General features: G+C 44.2%; 2 protein-coding genes across 3 annotated transcripts in view; one reads left to right on the top strand and one right to left on the bottom strand.

The window, feature by feature from the left end:
- Positions 1–14,629, top strand: part of LOC109894783 (double C2-like domain-containing protein beta) — a 45,655-nt gene extending 31,026 nt beyond the window's left edge. Inside the window, exons 9-11 of the mRNA XM_031828483.1 lie at positions 5,829–5,910; positions 7,230–7,326; positions 9,604–14,629. Coding sequence (XP_031684343.1) covers positions 5,829–5,910; positions 7,230–7,326; positions 9,604–9,743 — 319 coding nt within the window. The 3' untranslated portion in view covers positions 9,744–14,629. The remainder of the gene's footprint in view (positions 1–5,828; positions 5,911–7,229; positions 7,327–9,603) is intronic.
- On the bottom strand, positions 14,477–22,155 carry LOC109894181 (plasma protease C1 inhibitor). 2 transcript variants are annotated; one of them, XM_020487452.2, is made up of 10 exons: positions 21,990–22,155; positions 21,591–21,638; positions 20,897–21,185; positions 17,049–17,372; positions 16,627–16,842; positions 16,295–16,438; positions 15,902–16,105; positions 15,621–15,760; positions 15,296–15,518; positions 14,477–14,940 (listed from the first exon to the last, which is right to left on the bottom strand). In XM_020487452.2, the coding sequence occupies exons 2-10, from the start codon at positions 21,636–21,638 to the stop codon at positions 14,693–14,695; spliced, it is 1,836 nt and encodes a 611-aa protein (XP_020343041.1). In that variant the 5' UTR covers positions 21,990–22,155; the 3' UTR covers positions 14,477–14,692. The 2 variants fall into 2 exon arrangements, with proteins under 2 accessions (XP_020343041.1, XP_031684342.1); XM_031828482.1 differs by having other exon boundaries at positions 14,481–14,940; positions 20,897–21,638; positions 21,990–22,127.
- Positions 22,156–22,511: the final 356 nt, after the last annotated feature.

Below are 22,511 nucleotides of genomic sequence, written 5' to 3'. Positions count from 1 at the left end.
TCTATCACTAACCACATATACTCTCATTCTCATTCGTGACTCCCCGAAACTTGTACCTACTCCTCCAACTTCCCCATTGGGATTATTGAGCTGTGAAGCGAAGACTAGAATCAGACAAAGGAACGAAGCAGAGAAGCAGTAAGCAGACCCGTGGGGGACAAATAGAGCTGTTTTTCTTTCTTCTTTTTTCCCCTTTTCCTTGTTTTTCTCCACTTTTTGCTGTTCATTGATTGGTTCCTGTTCTCCAGAGCCAGAGCTGGGTGTCTTATCTGCATCTATTTTGATGGACGGCGCGATAGAGTCCTGGAGCCAAGAGATTGTCTCTGTTTTTCTCTCATTTTAATCTCTTAAAAAAAAAAATCTTTGACATGCAGTATCTGTTGTTTAGTATGTCAGAGCTGCGTTCAAGGAGCTCTCTTATTTCACCGTCACAAATCTTATTTTAGGCACAGAGTTTCTCATATTTTGCTGTGTTTGATGTGCAGTTCAGTATCTGAGTTATGTTCAAGGCACTCTCTTATTTTACAGTCACAAATCCAATTATCTGTCTATGACATCCACTCCATGTGATTAAGTAGGCTTCTGTCTGAGTTGTGTTCAAGTCTCTTTTCTCTGAGCTTCTCATCTTCCCTGTCTCTGAGATTCCTCGCCTGTTATTCCGGAGCGAGGTCTATATCTGAGCTGCGTTCGACCCTCTCGCTCTCTCGTCTTGTACAGTCTCAACTCTCTTAGAATTGTTTTGTTGGCATACACTGCCTGTTATATAGTAGCCTGTGTCTGAGCTGCGTTCGAGACACTGTCTCTTCTCTCACAGTCTCAAATCTCTTTGAAATTCACCAGCTGCTTTTTAGTTAGTAGCCTGTTATGTCTGAGCTGCGTTCGGAGACGCCATCTCTCTTCTCGTTGTTCTGTGTGTTTGTTTGAAGTGTGTTCAGTCAAGCTGGTCGGTAGAATCAGAAGCAGCGGAGTGTTGCAACTGCGGCTGCTGTTGTATCGCCTCAGAGCGAGGAGTCCTGTTAATCCTATTTTGACGAGTTCTGTCGTGCCTGCCTGTGTTCTTTTGTTGTTCCTCAAAGGGAGCAACTATTTGCCTGTACTGTTTGTGACGGCGGTTCAAAGACATACTCTGTAAGTCTGTAGGGAAAGACAGTGCTCAAAAGTGAGTGGAGGTGCAGCTGAAATGTAAGGTTTTACATGAGTGGGAAAAGGCGCAGCTCTCTGTTTATTTCGGTTAAAAAGCATTGACGTTTCATCATCATAAGAATGGTGAGTCATCATTTCCCCCTCATGGCGGTCTGTAACTTTTACAATTATAAGTGTACACTTGCTTGCAAACTGTGACCCTGACTCGTTGGCTGTATTTGAGAGTATCATTCTAGATCTACTGACTGATCTGCAAATGACAGTTATTGTAGTTATTTAGGAGGCAAGGGTGATTTGTCGATCAGTCAGTCTGCTCGGTGAGTCAGTGATCAGCAACAGAGCAGAATTGATGCTCTGAAACACAGCCAAGATGTGCAGCCCAATTGGCATTCTATTCCCTAAACAGTGCACTACATTTGCCCAGAGCCCTATGGGACGCCCAAATTACACCCTATTCCCTATTTAGTGCACTACTTTTCACCAGGGCCCATATGGCTCGGGGCAAAGTAGTGTTTTAGGGAATAGAGTGCTATTTGGGATGCGGCCTGTGTGATTCTTACCTGTCAGACTTATTCTCTACTGTCTGTAGGAGAGTGACTGCAGTGCGTGTGGATGCCACTATCTCTCTCTCTCACTCTGTTTCAGTGTGTGTGTGTCGCTGAACCTACTTTTATAGCAGCTAAGATCCGCTATGCCCCGGCATCCCAGAATGCATTGCTTCGTACACACCTGCACGGCAGTAGTTGGCTGCTGGTCAGGGACTTAGCGTGTGTGTATGTACACGTGCATGTGTGTGGGTGCATCTTTGTCTGTGCGCGTGCATATGTGCATGTGATATCAGCACGTATAGATATAGCCCACAGTACACTAAGCTGGAAGTTGATTTGTGTGCTGTCTGCAGTTTCACACACCTGCAGAAAACGTGTTAAGAGATTAAGTAGGGTTCAATATTTCGGCTCACATGAATTTACACATTGTCCGCATCCCAAATGGCACTCTATTCCCTGTCTAGTGAACTACTTTTGACCAGGGCCCATAGGGTAAACTTTACAGAGGACAGGGTGCCATTTGGGACACAGCATAACTTATGGCTGCGGGTCTCCAACTCTGGTCCTGGAAAGCTATTGGGTGTGCAAGCTTTTGCTCCAACCCAGCACTAGCACCTCTAACATGAGGAAAGAGAACAACAAGAGACAGAGCATTATCAAAATGGTCAACGCATGACACTATTTCAGAGCCATTTTTAGAGAGGGGGGAGACAAAAAATATATACAGTGGGGCAAAAAAGTATTTAGTCAGCCACCAATTGTGCAAGTTCTCCCACTTAAAAAGATGAGAGAGGCCTGTAATTTTCATCATAGGTACACTTCAACTATGACAGACAAAATTAGAAAAATAATTCCAGAAAATCACATTGTAGGATATTTTATGAATTTATTTACAAATTATGGTGGAAAATAAGTATTTGGTCACCTAAAACAAGCAAGATTTCTGTCTCTCACAGACCTGTAACTTCTTCTTTAAGATACTAAATACTTTTTTGCCCCACTGTATATGCTAATCATCGATGAGCGAGTCAAAAGCTGGAGCCAAAAGCAAGACAAATGGGTTCCCAGAGTCCCTGAGTCAGACTCTTAATAACCTTCTCATTACAAATGTCCAGGGGCTTTCAACCAAAGCCGCCCCCCCCAAAAAAGACGGGGCAGAGCTGTGTGAAACAAGGATGTCAGTTTCAAACAATCAACGTTGACTCCAAAACACATTCCTTACCCCGGGATACTTCAACTGTTGACTATCCGGGAAAATTAAGAAAAAGGAGCCCTCTGTTGCTGGGTAAATCTGATCGATTCATTGGTGGGAGAAACAATCCCCTTTCGGCACGAATCGCCTTTGTCAGAGCCTTAAGTAGGAAGAGGGTCTCGCAGGGGAGGGTCCCACTCATGTCAATCAAGCAGGTCAGTAATGTCAATACTGTCAGTAGCAACTACACAGGTTATTTAAACAAGAGTGTGATCATCATTTGACTGTTTGAAAACAAGAAAAAGAAAAAAAAAAAATATATATATATATGCTAGGCCGGAACAAAAGCCTGCACACCCAACCAAGATTTGATGGATGATCTTGGACTAGGAGATCCCTGACTCAGGCACTCTTATAATAACCATAGAGATGTATTATGTTGTACTTAATTCTATGCTAGTGAACTTCTCATTACAAATGTCCAGGGGGCCTTTCCCTATACTTTCCGAGTTATGATTGACTCGTATGCTTGGAGCCGCCTACTACTGGACCTTACAATTCACTTAAGCATATTTCAAAATCACAATCACCCACACAACCCCTTCGGCCCTGTTAAGAATGACCAAGAGGCTACTCCATCAATGTCTTTGTAATGAACACGAAGGCAGACAGAGAGCTGGTTCCAAGCACAGTGCGCAGCAGGCGTTTATTTGTAAAGGACCACGGGAAGAGGCAGGTAGCTGGGTCCACGGGCAGGCAGAAGGTCATACACAGGGGGTCCAAAAAGGCAACGGTGCAGGCAGGGAAAAGGCTTGTAACGTCGTCTGGGAGATCAGGCAGTAGGTTGATAACAGGAAATACGAAGTACAGATAGGGAATAGGCAAAAGCTTTCATACAAGGGAGGATTAAATTACAGGAAAACCAGCGCTCCGACTAGAAGTGTGTCACAAAACAAACAATACCTCACAATGACGGGGTACAAAGAACTGAACAAAATAGTGTGTGATAATGAGGTCCAGGTGTTTGAACAGGTGATCAGAATTCAGGTGATTGGAATCTGGAGAGTGAGCTGCGTTCAGGGGGATCTATGTGTTTGAGAGTGTGAGTTGGAAGCAGACATTACAGTCTTGCCGACCAATATTGACCTCTAGGTCAGTTGCTCTAGGTGGGTTGCCTGCCTTTCCTCTGTTTTCCTCTCTTCTCGGACACAGATCAACTGAAATATTAGAGCAACGTTCCATCAACATTTTAAAGACCAATATAAACCTCTCCAGAGGAGCTAGTGTGTTGCCTACTTGCCGTTCTTCTATTTTCCTCTCTCTGTTAATGCAGGTGATAATTGCTTCAAACCAGACGCCATAAAGAGACATGATATAGTTGAAACAAGGATGTCAGTTTTCTGTATCCCAAATGGCAGTCCATTCCCTATATAGTACACTACTTTCGACCATGGCCTGTAAGGTTCTGTTCAAAGGAAGCACACTAAGTAGGGGTTAGGGTGCTCTTTGGGATGAAAACCCTGTTCCTCTGGTGCTGAGTGAGCAAACTGTCATCTTAGTCTGTTGTGTTGATGTGTGAGCCTCTGAACTGGGCAGTTAGTTTTGCTCCTCTCTCTCCTCGCTCTCCCCGCTGTCCAACTGTCACTCTGTTTCTCTATCCTCTGTCTCTGTGTGAAATTGGCTGTTTTTTTTTTTACTCTTTCACTCTGGTTTGCTCTCATTTGCTCTCTCTCTCTCTCTCTCTCTCTCTCTGTCTATCTCTGTCACTCCTTTTTTTCTCTATGTGAAATTGGCAGTTTTTCTTTTCTTGTCTCTCTCCCTCCATCCCTCTCTCTGTCTTAATTTTTCTCCTAGCTTAAATTTCCTCTTATCCAATTTCTTTCACTGGGTTGGTTGAGGACTCTATCTCAATCAATCAACTTCAAATTTGTTTTCTAAATCCCTTTTTACATCAGCAGTTATCACAAAGTGCTTATACAAATATCCAGCCTAAAACCCCAAAGAGCAAGCAATGCAGATGTAGAAGCACCGTGGCCAAAGAAGCAACCTAGAGAGGAACCAGGCTCTGAGGGGTGGCCAGTCCTCTTCCATCTTTCTATCTCTTTCTTTCTCTAAACATCCCTCTCGCCCTCTTCTCAAACAAACCCAGTTTGTTTCTTTCATTTCACTGGGTTGGTTGAGAACTCTCTCATACTGGATCTTTCTCTCTCTCATCCCTCTCTCCTGTCTTGTTGTTGTGTACAAACCCCCAACCCTAGCGGCCCATCTATTAGCTTGTCAGCGAGCACGTGTTATTGACGTTGGGCTGAAGGTGGGTGGCGTTGGGGAGTGAGATATCTCTCCCCCGCTAGAACATCTTGACTTCTCCGCCTGAATTTATGCTGATGACTCCTCCAATAAAAACCAATGGCCTTCTGGGAAGCCGTCTGTCCCGCTCTTGGCTTGAGCTTTCGAGTCTCTGACTCTCTCATCAGCGATTTCTCTCACCCCCCCCCCCCCCAAAAAAAAATAGTATGAATGTTTTCGGCTCTGATTTTTTTCTCCTGTTTTTTCTTTCACGCTTTGAGAATTTTGCTAACGCTCTGTCTCTCTCTCTCTGTTCTATTTTCCTCCCTCGTTCAAGTGGGGTATAATGTCACGCCGTGGCGGAAGACAAAATGGCAGATAATTGGCTTTGATGTTTCAGAAGTAATAAAAGACCTGCATCAGAAAAATGGGGGGAAAGTGACATTTTCAGTCGCCATGCTGTCAACTGTCTAATTAAGATTCCCTCTTTTTCTCATTCTCCTGCTCTCCCTTCATACCTCTCTCTTCCTCTCCCTCTCAATCTCGCGTTCGCTTGCTCTCTTTCTCATCTGTGCTCTCCCTTGCCCTCTAACTCTCTCTTACTATGCCTCTCTCTCTCTCCCCTCGCTATTTTCTCTCCCTCTCTCTCTCTCTCTCAGTGTGCTGCAGCCTGATATGGGGAAAAAGTCGAAGTACAAAACCACAGTGAAGAAGAAAACTCTCAATCCCGAGTTTAATGAGGTCCTTCCACCCGCTCCGAGCACCACAATACACTAATACATAAACCAATATCTGTCATTTTTTTCCAATAAACACATACACATGGCCAAGATGTTCAAATGTTCATAGATGACCAACAGGGTCAGATAATAATAATCACAGTGGTTGTAGAGGGTGCAACAGGTCAGCACCTCAGGAGAAAATGTCAGTTGGCTTTTCATAGCCGATCATTCAGAGTATCTCTACCGCACCTGCTGTCTCTAGAGAGTTGAAAACAGCAGATCTGGGACAAGGTAGCACGTCCGGTGAACAGGTCAGGGTTCCATAGCCGCAGGCAGAACAGTTGAAACTGGAGCAGCAGCACGACCAGGTGGACTGGGGACAGCAAGGAGTCATCAGGCCAGGTAGTCCTGAGGCATGGTCCTAGGGCTCAGATCCTCCTCCTCCAAGAGAGAATTAGAGAGTGTATACTTAAAGTCACACAGGACACCGGATAAGACAGGAGAAATACTCCAGATATAACAGACTGACCCTAGCCCCTCGACACAAACTATTGTAGCATAATACTGGAGGCTGAGATAGGAGGGGTCGGGAGACACTGTGGCCCCTTCCGACGATACCAAACAGGCCGGATATAACCACGCCCACATTGCCAATGCACAGCCCCCACACCACTAGACGGACAACTTCAACCACCAACCTACTATCCTGAGACAAGCCCGAGTATAGGCCAAGGAAGATCTCCCCCACGGCACGAACCCAAGGGGGGGCACCAACCCGGACATGAAGATCACGTCAGTGACTAAACCCACTCAAGTGACGCACCATCATCTTTGAAATGCAAGAGAAAGGCCATAATGTTCTATTACAGCCCAGGCACAATTTAGATTTTGGCGACAGGATGGCAGCAGTGTATGGCAACGTTTAAGACTGATTCAATGAACCATTGCATTTCTGTTTAAAAGACTGGCGAAATGTGCCTAATTGGTTTGTTAATACATTTTCAAGCTCATAACGGTGCACTCTCCTAAAACAATAGCAAGGTATTATTTCACTGTAATAGCTACTGTAAATTGGACAGTGCAGTTAGATTAACAAGAATTTAAGCTTTCTGCAGATATCAGATATTTCTGTCCTGGGACATTTTCTTGTTACTTATAACCTCATGGGGGGGGGGGGGGGGCACCGATCCCATATAGGATAACTACCTACCCTACCATCAATGTGAATTTAAGTCAATGCATGTTTCACATTCAATGTTAAACATAATCTGAATAACTTTCCGCTAAGTGTGAATACATGAATACCTTCCTCTCTCTCTCAACCTCTATTCCTTACAGGAGTTTGTTTACGAAGTTCCACACGACCAGCTGGCGAAGAAAACCCTGGAGATCTCCGTATGGGACTACGATCTGGGGATGAGCAACGACTTCATAGGTAAGTGAACGGGGGAGTGAGTGAAAGGAGGAGAGGAGGTAGAGAGCTAGAAATATAGCTAAAGAAAATAATGTAATAGAATTTGGGCGTGCGAGGAGGAGAGCAACGCAGGCCACAGTGTGATGAGCAATGATGTCATAGGGAAAAGAGAGGGAGGGAGTGAAAGGAGGATAAGAAGTAGTGAATGAATGGAAGAACTGAAGAGGGGGATGAAATGAAAACGAGCAGAAAAGAGGAAAAAGACTGTATGTGGAGAAGCAAGAGCATTGGGAAATGAAAATGAGAGCGCCAGAAAGGAGTCCTCAAACCCTCGACGGGGTGAAACGCCGGATTCACACGGCTTTGTGAGGCACTAAACGGCTCTGACGGGGCCCGGCGTGTACTGTATATCACAGGAGGCAGGCGCTTCGGCGCGGGGGGGGGGGGAGTGAGGGAGAACCGGTGGGGAGGCAGCTGGAGGAGAATGGATTGCCTCCCAGGGAGCTGGAAGGGCCTTGAGATCAAAGTGTTTTACTTCCGTCTGGAGTCTCCCTGTAACAGGCTGAGTCGCTCTCTCTTTCCGACTGTCTCCCTCGTGCCCTCTCTATATCTCCCTCCCTCCATCTCTCTCTCTTTCTCAACTCACACTTTCTATTTATCCCAGGCCTGCTCTCTCTTTCACACGCACACTCAACCTCTCCCTCATGCCCCCTCTCTCTCTCTCTCTCTCTCTCTCTCTCTCTCTCTCTCTCTCTCTCTCTCACCCCCTCATGTCATCTCTCTCTCCCTCCATCTCTCTCTCATGCTTTTTTCTCTCTCTCTCTCTCTCCATTTCTCTTTCTCTCCCTCTCTCTCGAGCTGGGGCCATAATGTTTGTGAGTTATTACCCACGTCAGAAGAGTAGGGGGAAATGCCCATCGCTCTGACACACTGGTCTGTTATTAAGACTGTTGACTGTTATCATTGTGGTGTAATGGCCAACATGCACGACGGCGTAGACCTGTTAGCACTGCAGAAAAGGCCTGTGATACCGGGAGAGACAGGAGGAAGGGGGGAAAGAGAAAGGGGGGAGAGACCAAGAGGGGGGAAAAGAGAGCAGAGGATAGAGCAGAGGGAGAAACAAATGAGGTGTCAAATACTCTCTGTAAAGGTCAGGAAGAATGATGGAAGAAGAAGACAAGGGAGAAGGGATGGAAAAATGAAAGAAAGAAATAGAGTAATCATGGAAGGAAGAGAGATAGGAGGAGAGACGGAGCGAGAGTAGCAGTGTCCCCACCCTGATTTGTGGGAGTGATGTGCGGACTGGACCTCTCGTTTCGCACAAAGACAGAGGTGTCGAGGAGGGAGGAGAAGGGGAGGAATAGAAGAGGAGGAAAAGAGAGAGAGGGAGTGGGACGGCCCCCGCCAGGTCCTCCCTCATCCATCTCATCCCATCCGTTAGTGTTTCTCTCTCACCCTTCTTTCTCACGTCCCACGCCGCGTCACACTGTCACCCTCCGTTTGTCACCCACACCCCTCCGGGCTCAGGGAACACGGTATCGCAATATGTGCATGTGTGTGGAGGGGGGGGGGGGTGTCAGGGAAGGGAAAGGAGAGATGGGATTGGAATGTCATTAGGGGGGTACGTGAGTGGCCTAGAAAAACTCAGCAAACAGGTCATGTGTGTGTGTGTGTGTACAACTGTGTGTGTGTGTGTGTGTCTGTGTTTGAAATGACATTGAACCAACGTGGAATAGATATTGAATTGACGTGGAATAGATATTGAATTGACGCCTGTGCCCAGTGAGATGTGTGTGTGTTTGTATTTTTATACTTGTGAGGACTGCGTGTGTCTGTCTTGATATGTGTCTGTCTGGTCCCAAGGGAGTGTGAGTTACGTAAGGGAACAGTATTAACCTCCCCCACACCTCTCACTGTATCTGAGTTTAATGCCAAGGCTTAGTGGGGCCACAGATGAGCTATTGAGAGTGTTTGAGGTGTTGTGAAAGCCGGCGTCTGCAAAATACTGTGTTTAAAACTTCACACTCCATCAACTATGCAATCACAGCTAGGAAAACCACTATCTGTCAGATGACCCTCCCAGGGATGACTCTCTTTCTCTCCTCATCTCTCTCTCTCTCCTTTCCTATCTGTCAATTAATCGATATTTATCACCCCCCCCTTTTCTTAATCTCTCCCCTTTTTCTTGCTTTTCTCTCCCTCCTTGTGTGTCTCCCTGTGTGTCCCTCTGCGGGTCTGTCTGCGTGTGTCTCTCTCTCTCTCTCTCTCCCTTCCACCTTCTACCTCCCTCTCTCACAGGTGGAGTTGAACTGGGCATAAATGCCAAGGGGGTGAGGCTGAAACATTGGTTTGAGTGTCTCAAACACATCGGCAAGAAAGTCGAGTACTGGCACGCCCTCACGCAGCAAGGAGCCCCTCCAGAGCCCCCCCCGCAGTGACTGACACACACACACTTTATCGCAATTATTAAATGATAATCAATGAATGGTGAAGAAAGAACAAAACAATAAAGTAACAAAGTAATAATAGTGATAAAACATGCAATAATGAGATGGATAATAATGATATAATAATAACAATATTAATTATAATAGAAATAATAATAGTGGGTAATTATCCCAATTGAGCTTTTTTCTAAGTAAATACATTTGTGAAAATGTCCCTCATTGAAATGTTTAACGTGAAAGTGCCAACCAATTTGACCTTAGCCCTCAATATTGTGACGTCACTTGCATTTCAGCCATTCAAATGTACATGAACAGTGTAGAACCTCTTACTTGCACTCTAACTCCAACACTGGAACAGTCTGTGAGCGCCTGTGGGCCCATTGCCCAACAAGGTCTTGTTACGAACGTTGTAATCGCCAGGTTGTTTCTACCAGGGATGTAGTTGAAAAAGGTGGGTAAGAGATGATTGGCATCTAGCAACGCTAATGCTAACTGCTCTAACAGTTCTAGGACGTGTGGGCGACTGCATACTTGGTGTGTCTCTGAAAGTGGCCGTGGCGAATAAAGTGGGTGGATCGACAGCGATGGGTGTGACATCAGCGCTCTGTTATTGGTTAGACGGTTTTGACTGAGCGGTGTTGTTGTTTTTTCTCTCGTTTCTTCGTTGCTTGGACTTCAGTTTTGAAGCCAGAAGATGAGTCCAAATTGTATTTTACCGCTACAAAGAATTGTATGTTTTCAGTGAATAAAACTGACAACTTTTTTTTTTTATTCATTAAAAGTACTGATGACGGGTGTACTGTTGCTTGTATGTGTTGTATCTGTGTGCTTACTGTGACTGTCACCCTGATCTTGGCTACAATAAGTAACTACTTCCCACACCTTTGTGGGACAAAAGTGCTTAGCGAGCGGAAGCAAAGGACACTGTGTCCCGGTGTTGTTGCCGTTCATGCCCTCCCTATTGAGTAGACCGTATCAATGTGACACCGAGATAGTTAGCAATATTTGTTATGTATTGTGTAGGTTGCCATCCTACTTGAAATAAAAATAATGAGAGGGCAAAAAATGGCCGTGTTAGCTACTGCTGGCGACACAGCTGATACAGCTGCCTAGTGGGAAGCGCCCTCAGGTTGGCAGACACCTCGATACAACAGTAACGGTGCACTAGTCATTCTTACTGGCTTATACACTCCTCGTGCGGCCCAATCAGCCATGCAAAGCGATCTTTAGCGCCAACAAATCTGCCTAATTAGCTGATTCACTTTCCACTAACCTACTTGTGTTGATCCAACCACTTCTTTTCCACTTCATGTCCACTTTCAGACACACTCCACGTATGCAGTTACCCATGACTCAGTTCTAGCATTAACTGTACCAACAGCGCTAACAATGCTAACAGTACTAACAGCGCTAAAAGTACTAACAGCACTAGCAATGCTAACAGTACTAACAGCGCTAACAGTGCTAGTGCTAATTTAGCGTAATAGTTGTGAAAACAGTATTCACCAAGGTGCGTTAAAAGCATTAGCATGTGTTTACCCTCCTCTGCATCCCTGATTTACTTCACAAAGTACCCAAGTGATGAGGACAAGTTGGATAAGTCACCTGCTATAGATTTTTTATTATGGTGGTTGTCGCTCTGATGAAAACTGGCACACCATAGCGTTGAAGCACAAAAGGTTCCGTCTGACTGTACTGTCACTGTGTACTTGTCCGATGTCTGTACGTGATGACAGTGGGTGTCTGTATCTCCCCATATCCTCCTGTGTGTATGAGTATGTGTCTTTGTGTGTGAGTGAGTTGTTGTGTGTGCATACATTTTGCATACAAATGTGAGTGTGTGTGGACGTGCGTTTCAGTGTGCATGTGGGTTTGACTGTAAGCGTGTCACGTCCTTCTCCAAATGTCTCCATCCGTGAACCCTGAAGCATGGAGCTGTGAAGAAAGACAGAACAAAAGAGACGAGACTCACTCCTACAGTACGAGACTCACTCCTATGTTCCCTGGATGTTCCCTATGTTCCCTGTCCCCATGGTCTAACAAACTGATGTCCTGTCACATGTGCAACAGTATGGCTGGCAGTCCAGTGAGTCAATTTTCCTTGGTGACAGTCACACAAGATAACCCTCAGTCTGAATTATTCTCTGACCCCTGCTCTGTGCCCTTTGACCTTTGAATTTTAGTGAATTGAAAGCCAGAGAGCACAGAGAGATTTCTGCGGCAGTCTCAAACAAACTATAGCCCCCTACTCTAAAGAGGGGTTATCAGAGGTTATCAAATAACAATTATTGGGTGTGCAGGCTTTTGCTCCAGCTCCAGCCTAATGCAGTCTGGACGACAATAAGTGTCATCGGGTGTGTTCATGCTGGCCTGGAATAAAAGCATGAACATCCCAGTAGCTCTCAAGGAGAGTTTCCTTCTAGTTCTCTGCGCCCTTACGGTAAGATTTTATTTATAAATGACAGGATTTTTTTCAATTTCGGTGAGTCTCTTTTAGACATTCAAATGTTCCATCTTGGAGAAAAAATAAGAAAAAAACTATTTGTGTGAAAAATATGGCAAAAACTCCATCTATAGCCAAAGGAATAGGTTAATTTGACATTTGATCAATGTCTAAGATGGGGAATTCAAGAAGTGTCTAGGTCTAGGAGTGTCTAGGTCTGGGAGTTTAGGTCTAGAAGTGTCTAGTTCTAGGTCTACAAGTGTCTAGGTCTAGTAGTGTCTCGGTCTAGGAGTTTGGGAAACTATGCGAGAGAGACTACCCAGGCTGTTTTTCTGAGAGAGGACTACCATGGAGCTTAAAAAACTACTATGGGTTGGTTGGACAACAGAGTTCCCGGGGATGGACAACAGAGACCCCCCCCCCCCCCTCCCTCCCCCCGCCTTGTGATGGATTTCCCAAGAGGAAAGAGAGATTGGCTGTGATGAGTTATACTCAGCATGGCAACAATCCCTCCCAGAGGCTTGACCACTGGACTGTGTGGACAATCATGGACTAAAATACCTGCAGGATCAAAGGATACCGACACAACGTTTGTGTGTGTGTGTGCATGCTTGCAAGTGTGTGTGTTTGTGCGTTGTGTACATGTCTGTGTGTGTGTGTGTGTTCATGCACTGAATCTGAACACACTCATGGACACCCCTCTCCCCCACCCTCCCTTGCAACAAAAAAAAAACACTGCCATAAATGTAGACAGTGACCTCTCACCATGGATTCCTTTACCAGAGACAGACCTCGAGGGGTTAACCACCCTAAGGACAGAGGCCCAATCCTGTGGCCCCTGGCTACAGTTTGGACACCTTATAGTTCCAACGTTGGTCCACTAAAGCACACTATTACCCTGTTCACACTACTGAGCCAAACACAGCCAAGTCAAGCCAAGCTGTACTGCACTGGCCTGGTAACTCATCTACTGTAGTTGTTTGAATGAAAAAAGGACAATGTGAAAAGAAAATTACCCAGGCCAGCACAGTATGGTTTGCGTCAGCCCGTGTAGTGTGAATTAGACATCTCAGTCAGTCAACAGTCTCCTGGACTTTTTCTTACTTTCTAATCGTTGTCTGGGATCTCTCTGTTCGTAATTCTGTACTTGGACAAAAGTGTGAATGAGGGCATCATGACGGATAGCAAAAAAAAAAATGGTTCAACATGGCTCGAGGTCAAATGTGACACGGATCGTGGATCATCAAAGCTAGGGACTGAACTCTGAGACCACGAGTGAGAAGTTCAGCTCATCTGGTCTTTTGCGGTCACCAAGAACACACGTTGAGAGACCTTGACAAAGATGGTGGTGGAGTGGAGAGGGCGGAATCTGTTCTTCTCTATGCACACCAATGACGACACAGAAATCCTCTCCACACGCAGCAACAACAGTGAAGTTGATAATCAATTGATAAACATCTCCGATGTCACTCTGTGATATGTTGTCAAAGATGCATTCATGGGTTTTTTTTGTACGCAATACTGAGTATGTATACAATGGGTGGGTCTAATCCTGAATGCTGATTGGTTAAAACTGCATCCCAGCCGGTGTCTATTCCACAAGTTACTTAGTATGTATGTACTTCCCTCTCCGGGATATTCCTTATCATGTGAAGCCAGGCTTGGACTTGGAGATATTTATTATCTTGTCCAGGTGATCTGATTGGTTTATTTTCACTCAGATTCTCTGTATCTCTGCCTTTTACTTATTGTCGGTCAAAGCCAACTCGACTTTGTTCATCATGTGACATAAACAAACCATATGCATCATAACATTCTAATAAAGAATTGCATGTGTAACGATTGTCATATATATGCACATGTAACTAACATTGTGACTAACATTGATCAATGGCAATTTCTTTAGGGTTGACATCATTGACATGGTATCATCAATCAAATATGTTTGAGCTATCATCGCTGATGTGTACTTGTTGGTTTGTAATTTTTGTTTGTAAAAAAAAAAAAGAAGGGATAATTCAGGGTAAGATGCTCAATTTAACGCTTTACTCGGTCCGCAGTTGCTTTAAAACCTTTAGCGTCGGGGAATGGGGAGACAGGGCGGAGCGGGAGGACTATTGTTACAGCATCCCTGTGTACTCACTGACGTAATGGCTATCTCTATGTGGAACATACGATGTGATTGACATCCTGTGGTGAGTTTGTGGAACTACTTTAAAAAAAATAAACTGAAGAGTGATTTAAATAGCACATTCGTCCAAAAAGATGTCCATACCACATGTGGAGAGATGTCAACTTTTATTATTTGATAAGTCATGCATTTTGTGACAACCTATAGCAAGCCCTCCCGAGTATTTCTTTTAAAACACTTTGACAGTCATTCTACGAAGTTACAATGAACATGTAACTTCATAGAAGGAAGTTGTCCTTTTCTTTTGCAAACATGGCTTTTTTCTATATGCATGCTACCCTCTCTCCCTCTCTCTTCCTCCTTCTCTCACGGCTCGGTCACTCGGCCCACGAACAGTGGGACCTTGGCCTGGTCGCTCCACAGTATCATCAGGAAGGGCCTGAGGGCTGAGAAGGAAGAGAAGGAGCGGGAGAAGGAGAGGGAAGTGGCCGCCCCAGCCTCCACACCTTCCTCCGTCAGGGAGAGGAAGGCCCGGTGGCGGGCTTCCGTCAGGAGCAACTCGTTGTCAGAGTAGAGGCCACACAGGTTGGCGCTGTCGAACAGCTCCGACAAACCTAAGGGAAGGAAGAGGTGTGGGAGTAAGAGGAGGGAGATATGGAGAAGGAGAGCGGAGAAGGGCAGAAGGTAGAGGGAGGTAGAAGAAAGGGAGGGAGAGAAGTGAGAGAGGCAAATCAAGAAATGCCAGAGTTGTTGTTTTAGGTTGATTTAGAACGACCCGGTGAAATCCATTGCTGCTCCTGGATGAAGACATTTTTGTTGTAGCCAAGCAAAAACATCTGGTTCAACTAATCAAGGGCTTGGTGGTTAGTTGAATCAGGTGGCTACAACAAAATGCACAGTCTTATAATTCGAACAGTCAGGCAGCAGGTAAGCTATAAGACAGACAGATAGACACGCATACAGACAGACCTATCTTCCTGAGCAGGGTGTTCATCTCGGTCCGGATGTCCAGTTTGATTTTGGGCAGAGTGACCTCGGTGGCCTGGGGAGACACCTGATTCATCTGCTCCACCATCTGGCTCACTGCCCTGTCCGTCATCTTCCCCTCCACCAATTGCAGGTCTGTGAGCTTGGTAGTGGGCGGGAGCAAGATGAACAAGCTACTTGCACCAGAGAGAGGGAACATCGCCACCTATGGGTGATTGACAAGGTTAGAACGTTCCGTAGATTGTGTGTGATTGCTTACAGTGTATCTGTGCATGTAAGTGTGGGTGTGTGTAATCAAAATGGTTACCTGTGCCTTCACTGCCGGGACATATTGCACAGCCAATTTGTATTTGGCACTGTAGAGGACAGGCACCTTCACAGTATCACCATTCAGTTTCACAAATGGAAACGTTTTGGATTTTGCATCAAATTTCATCTTCCATTGACCTGAAACAGATATTATTATAATCCATATACTCCATATCTGCTAAAATAGACTATATCCTATCAGATAGATTGAGCATCGGTGCTTTACCAAGAGCTTACTTGGATCACACACATGCACAAACACACACACATGATACTGACCATTGAAATACACAGCATTGAGGAGTAGCAGTTCGGTGTGGGCGGGAACAGAGTCGACCAGCTCTTTGATTTTATTATTTGTCTGCTTTGCAACCCAACTGTTGATCATTTCCACGTTTACCTCACTGCTATTGGTCAATTTGACTGGATCCGCATCGTAGAACTGCATGGATTGGTTGGTAAAGGACTCACTCACTTTCATATCTGAGGGGGGAGAGAGAGGGAATGTCAGAGAGGTGGACAGACGGATGGACGGACGGTCAGACAGACAGACAGTGAGTTAAGGGGGGATGGCGACTCATGATTAAATTGACAATATACGACGAGAATTCAAAATGATATGTGGAGAACAAGCTATAATTATCATGAGTACTAATTGTGCTCTGGTAGTACTGGGGTTGTAGTAGATCTGGGAGGCCATCTTCAGTGTGTCCTGAAGTTTCAGCTTCAGTTTCTTCATCTCGGAATGAACACAGAAGAAGTCGTGAGACAGACAGAGAGCCGTCTCCATGTCTCTCCTTGTCTTGCCACGAGCCCCTAATGAGAGAGAGAGAGAGGGTGAAACAGTATGTATTTTATTTGGCCTTCCATGCATCAATCATTCAGTGAGAGTTGATATCAAGTGTTGCTTTATTTTCAAAATAACTGAGGTCTAGAGTATGAGTGCAGTTGGACAACCTCTCCCCATGTTCAATTTTAAAGAAACCCCACCCTCTCTTTCTTACCTAGTAACAGGTGGGTTAACACCCCACTGATGCTGATTGGAGAGAAGAGCAGGTTTTTCATGGGCTGTGATTGGCTGAGGTGGGCATAAAGCTTCATGGAGAACTCATTGAGGGATTCTCCTAGCATGGCCTCCCACGACCTGCTGGTCTCGTCCTGACACGATTCCCAGGGGGTCATGAACCCAACGCAGGAGTAAGGAAGAACGGTGGGCGCAGCTAAAGCAAACGAAGATTCGAATTTCAACAAATCAAAAGCGTGACAGTGTCTTGAACATTGCAGGTGAGAGTCTAACATTTGGGCATTATGGCTATTTGGAACCAATTGATGTTACATTTGCGAATTACACAAATTTATTAACAAAGGTGTATATATATGCAAAGGTTTGAGAGTGTAATGGAAGAAGAAGGTTAGCTAAACGTACCTTCCACAATTAGCTCAATTGTATTAAAGTTTCTGCTGTCTCTGCCCTCCTCAGCTGTCTCACAGTAGTACATGCCGGCATCCTCCATTTTGACCTCATTAAGTGTGATTGTCATATCTTTTTCAAGGGGGCCATAAAGCCATTCTAGTCTGTCACCCTCCACCATTTCTCCAGTCTCTGCAGGATTCAACTGCTTCCGTGTGCCGTTCGTCATTCCTTTATCATATCTGTACCAATGGACCGGGTCTTTGCTGGATGGTGGGCGATCACAAGGTAAATTCACAGTGGACCCTTCGATTACTTTGAGAATGTAGCTGCTGGACACTGGAGGGAGAGAGCAAGATGGAAGACAGAAAGACAGCACAACAGTAGAAATCATTTCTGGAGCCAACCTCAAAATGCATGCAATGTTTGCTGACCTGTAGAGTTTGCTAAACTGCAACAAAAGAATTGCCCCATATTTCTCCAGTTTTTAAGAATTACAATCTATGAATACACTGAAGTTCTGGGGCTGTATGTTTAAATCGACTGAATGCCTTATTCATTTTGATGTAAACCCTCTTGTCATGACCTGCCCTTTAAGGTGAGGATCATAGGTGCCAGATTGCGCCCCCCCCCCTCTCTCTCCTCTCTTCATCAAAACGCCATTATCCAAAAGTGGGGAATGAAACAATATTTCTGTAATCCAAAGAGTTGGAATGGTCCGTGGTATTTAAAGAGCAATTATGTCAGATCAGTTGTGTTTTGGGATCTGATAAAGGACAGTATAACAACCTAACTGTATCTTTGAATGTATATATTTCCCAGTTGTCAGGGTCACACCCAAATGTTGGGAGAACTTATATGATTAAATATGAAACTATTTGTGAGAAGATGTGATGTTAGCCTTGTTTTTCATATGAAGTCCAGTCAGTGACCACACCCACATGAGCACAGACATTACGACAAAATGAGGGAACGCCCCTTTTTCCCAGAGTGCTTAAATAGGACTCGTGACAAAATGTACGTTAGGCCAGCGAGACCGACAGCATGAGCTGAAAGGTACGGAATGGCTAGAAACTCTGAAACGTTCATCAGAGAAGAAGAAAATCTCTACATGTCCAGACATTACGAGAACCACACAAATGGTTAGACTCTATAGACCAGCTATGTGCCGCGCCAGCTGAATACATTACAAATGGTTCAGAAATCTACAAAACTAAAGACTACACATTCACAGTCTGCAGCTGTATGTGTAAAAACAGTCTAGGGAACTCGACCGAAGACAAGAGACAAAGAACAATTTCCTCTCACCACCCTGTTCTAAGGAACCGAGCCGCTGGACAAGCTACGACTGCAAAGGACATGGTGACCTCTGGTGGACAACCAGAGACTTTCTGTCAACTGACTCTCCAGAAAATGGACCGGCAATTTCAACAGAGAGACAACAAAGGCATACAATTGTAAATATGTACATTGCAATTATTTTCGAATGAACCGCCATTCATGTGCAAAGTATTAGCATTTCCATGAGCGTAGTTATCAGCTGTACGTATGATAGTGAAGTCCTTTGTCTTTTCTCCCGCTCTTTCTTACATGCCCCTCCCTTTTCATTTTGTGTAGCAAGCCGTCATATCGGTTTATTACCCTTGGGACCTTTCATTGCTTTATGTAGTAATCAATGTGTAAGCTATTCTGTTTATGTTTATGTATTTCTGTGTGCTTAGTTAGTTAGTTAGTAAATAAATAATTAAGACAATTTGTATATACACTGGGGCAAAAAAGTATTTAGTCAGCCACCAATTGTGCAAGTTCTCCCACTTAAAAAGATGAGAGAGGCCTGTAATTTTCATCATAGGTACACTTCAACTATGACAGACAAAATGAGAGAAAACAATCCAGAAAATCACATTGTAGGATTTTTTTATGAATTTATTTGCAAATTATGGTGGAAAATAAATATTTGGTCACCTACGAACAAGCAAGATTTCTGGCTCTCTCAGACCTGTAACTTCTTCTTTAAAAGAGGCTCCTCTGTCCTCCACTCGTTACCTGTATTAATGGCACCTGTTTGAACTTGTTATCAGTATAAAAGACACCTGTCCACAACCTCAAACAGTCACACTCCAAACTCCACTATGGCCAAGACCAAAGAGCTACCAGAAAAAAAAATTGAGACCTGCACCAGGCTAGGGAAGACTGAATCTGCAATAGGTAAGCAGCTTGGTTTGAAGAAATCAACTGTGGGAGCAATTATTAGGAAATGGAAGACATACAAGACCACTGATAATCTCCCTCGATCTGGGGCTCCACACAAGATCTCACCCCGTGGGGTCAAAATGATCACAAGAACGGTGAGCAAAAATCCCAGAACCACATGGGGGGACCTAGTGAATGACCTGCAGAGAGCTGGGACCAAAGTAACAAATCCTACCATCAGTAACACACTACGCCGCCAGGGACTCAAATCCTGCAGTGCCAGACGTGTCCCCCTGCTTAAAGCCAGTACATGTCCAGGCCCGTCTGAAGTTTTCCAGAGAGAACTTTTGGATGATCCAGAAGAAGATTGGGAGAATGTCATATGGTCAGATGAAACCAAAATATAACTTTTTGGTAAAAACTCAACTCGTCGTGTTTGGAGGACAAAGAATGCTGAATTGCATCCAAACTGTGAATCATGGGGGTGGAAACATCATGCTTTGGGGCTGTTTTTCTGCAAAGGGACCAGGACGACTGATCCGTGTAAAGGAAAGAATGAATGGGGCCATGTATCGTGAGATTTTGAGTGAAAACCTCCTTCCATCAGCAAGGGCATTGAAGATGAAACGTGGCTGGGTCTTTCAGCATGACAATGATCCCAAACACACCACCCGGGCAACGAAGGAGTGGCTTCGTAAGAAGCATTTCATGGTCCTGGAGTGGCCTAGCCAGTCTCCAGATCTCAACCCCATAGAAAATCTTTGGAGGGAGTTGAAAGTCCGTGTTGCCCAGCAACAGCCCCAAAACATCACTGCTCTAGAGGAGATCTGCATGGAGGAATGGGCCAAAATACCAGCAACAGTGTGTGAAAACCTTGTGAAGACTTACAGAAAACGTTTGACCTCTGTCATTGCCAACAAAGGGTATATAACAAAGTATTGAGATAAACTTTTGTTATTGACCAAATACTTATTTTCCACCATAATTTGCAAATAAATTCATTCTCTCATTTTGTCTGTCATAGTTGAAGTGTACCTATGATGAAAATTACAGGCCTCTCTCATCTTTTTAAGTAGGCGAACTTGCACAATTGGTGGCTGACTAAATACTTTTTTGCCCCACTGTAGCTCTGATTCATCATTTATGCTAGGGTTCGTGCAGATATCCAAGGATTTTGCGACATTCAGAATGAGACCTGGTAGAAGGTAACAATTAATTAATGACTGATTGATGACTGAAATGTAAGAGATCTTTATATCTTTGAGAGTTAATTCGGAAAACGGTAACTCGTTAAATAAACTTCTTCCGTGGTGCCCCAAGATTGGTAACGAGTAAATTGTTACAGGATTCATTTAATCATTGTAATAATTAGTTAATCGATTTGATAAAACAATCGTTGTAACATTAATGATAGCCAAGACATGACATTCTGCTAGAGTTGTTGTTCTATTTCTCTTCTCAACATAGACTTGAAGATGAATTACTAAGTGTAAAAAGGTAGGCACACTGTACAAATAATGAAAAGTGAACCAGTGATTGAGTTTTAACTTGTGACATGATTTAAAAATATATATATTTTTAAATAAGGTGGAGTGTCTATTTCAAGAAAGGCCTACATCACGTCACAGGCAGTTGTGATGAAAATAGGAGGTGACAGTATGTGTCCTCACCATCAACCTGGACTATGTGCACTTTTTGCCACTCCATATCATTCTGCTTGATCACACATTCATATTCCCCCTCGTTGGCTACACTGACGGGAGAGATTTCCAGATAGAAGCCATCCTTGGAGGCCTTGAGTTGCTTTGAGGATTCTGGGTAGTCGGGAACCAGGGAGTCGTTGTATTTCCAGGTGATCTTAGCCCCAGCAAAGCTTTTTTGGTTTTGGCCAGGGAGACATGGGAAGACCAGGGTGGAGCCAGGTACACTTTGCAGGACCCCAACGGAAGAAGAGAAAAGCTGGATAGAGAGACAGAGATGGACAACCAAACAAGAAGGTTGAGGCAGTAAGGTACATGAAGTGTCTCTGTGCCACATTAGCATTTGTCCTAAAAACCAGGGTTTGATATTACAAAACAAAATGGGCCCGTTTCCCAGAACCAGATTTACGCCTACACTCCTGGGCCCTTATTCAAAAAGTGTCTTAGAGTAGGAGTGCTGATCTAGCGTCAGGTCTGCCCTGTCCATATTATCATATTCATTATGATCTAAAAGCTAAAGCCGAACAGCAATCCTACTCTTTGTAAATGCAGACAACGGACCCGGGACTAAAAAGCATTTTCAACAGAGATTCTCCGTTCAGCATGCTTTTCAGTCCAGGAGTGTTCTTAATCTTTCTCCAGGAAACTGGCCCTTTGTGGTTACCTCAAAGACAAGCAGGAGGGAGACACACGATAGGACTGAAATCCCCATCTAGGGAAGATGAAGAAAGATAAGAGGGGGAGAGAAGAGGTAGGAAGGGATGGCGGGACACAGCGGGCAAAGGGGCAGTGGGAATGAAAAAATCAATAGAACAAAAAAACAAGACTAGTTTGGCACATATTCATGTCTCTTTCCTAATCCGATTGGTCATTCACTCATGCTCTATATCTCAGTGGAACAATCAAAATATTAGACATGGCATTTGCCGTTATAACAACATAGGCAAACAATATCAGCAATATTATATCTAGAGTAACTAACCACGATATCCCTATGACAGTAGGCCTATCATGATTGAGTTATTGGTAGGTCTTTAGAAAGGCATCGAAAAAGTTTACTCACACTGCAGGTCACTTGCAAATATTACAGCATCAGAAATAGTCTGAGTAAGATGATGATATATTTTCTCAACTGGAAAATATATATAACTGGTCCTACTGCGTGCGTTCAGTATGTGTGTGTCCTTCTCTTCCCTACTCTCACCAAAAATAATGACTTATCTGTTTATTGTTTGATTAGTGGTCTTGTGTGTTTGCACTTTGTACGGGCTGATTTACTGAAAATCACATGGTTATTTGGCAAAAGCTCCCATAATACACTGAACAAAAATAGAAACGCAATATGTAAACTGAAATTCATAGATCATATAAAATCAAATGTTATTTGTCACATACTCAGAATACAACAGGTGTACAGTGAAATGCTTACTTACAAGCTCTTAACCAACAATGCAGTTTTAAGAAAATACCGGGAAAAAAAGTTAAAATAAGCTGAAATAATATAAAATGAAATGTTCAATACTCAGAGGCTTATTTCTCTCAAATGTTGTGCACAAATTTGTTTACATCCCTGTTAGAGAGCATT

Source organism: Oncorhynchus kisutch, linkage group LG7, assembly GCF_002021735.2.
Source record: "Oncorhynchus kisutch isolate 150728-3 linkage group LG7, Okis_V2, whole genome shotgun sequence".
Lineage (NCBI taxonomy): Eukaryota > Metazoa > Chordata > Actinopteri > Salmoniformes > Salmonidae > Oncorhynchus > Oncorhynchus kisutch.
The sequence above is the reverse complement of the archived record's forward strand: the minus strand, read 5'-3'. Positions and strand labels throughout refer to the sequence as shown.

Excerpts from the sequence above, each read along its gene's own strand:
- LOC109894181 (XM_031828482.1), bottom strand. The coding sequence starts at position 21,269 with ATGCTAATGTGGCACAGAGACACTTCATGTACCTTACTGCCTCAACCT. Across the intron at positions 16,106-16,294 it reads CCAGATCTACTACAACCCCA|ATATGAAAGTGAGTGAGTCC; the intron begins GTACTACCAGAG and ends CTCCCCCCTCAG. Across the intron at positions 14,941-15,295 it reads CACCCTGCTCAGGAAGATAG|GTTTGTCGGAGCTGTTCGAC; the intron begins GTCTGTCTGTAT and ends TCCTTCCCTTAG.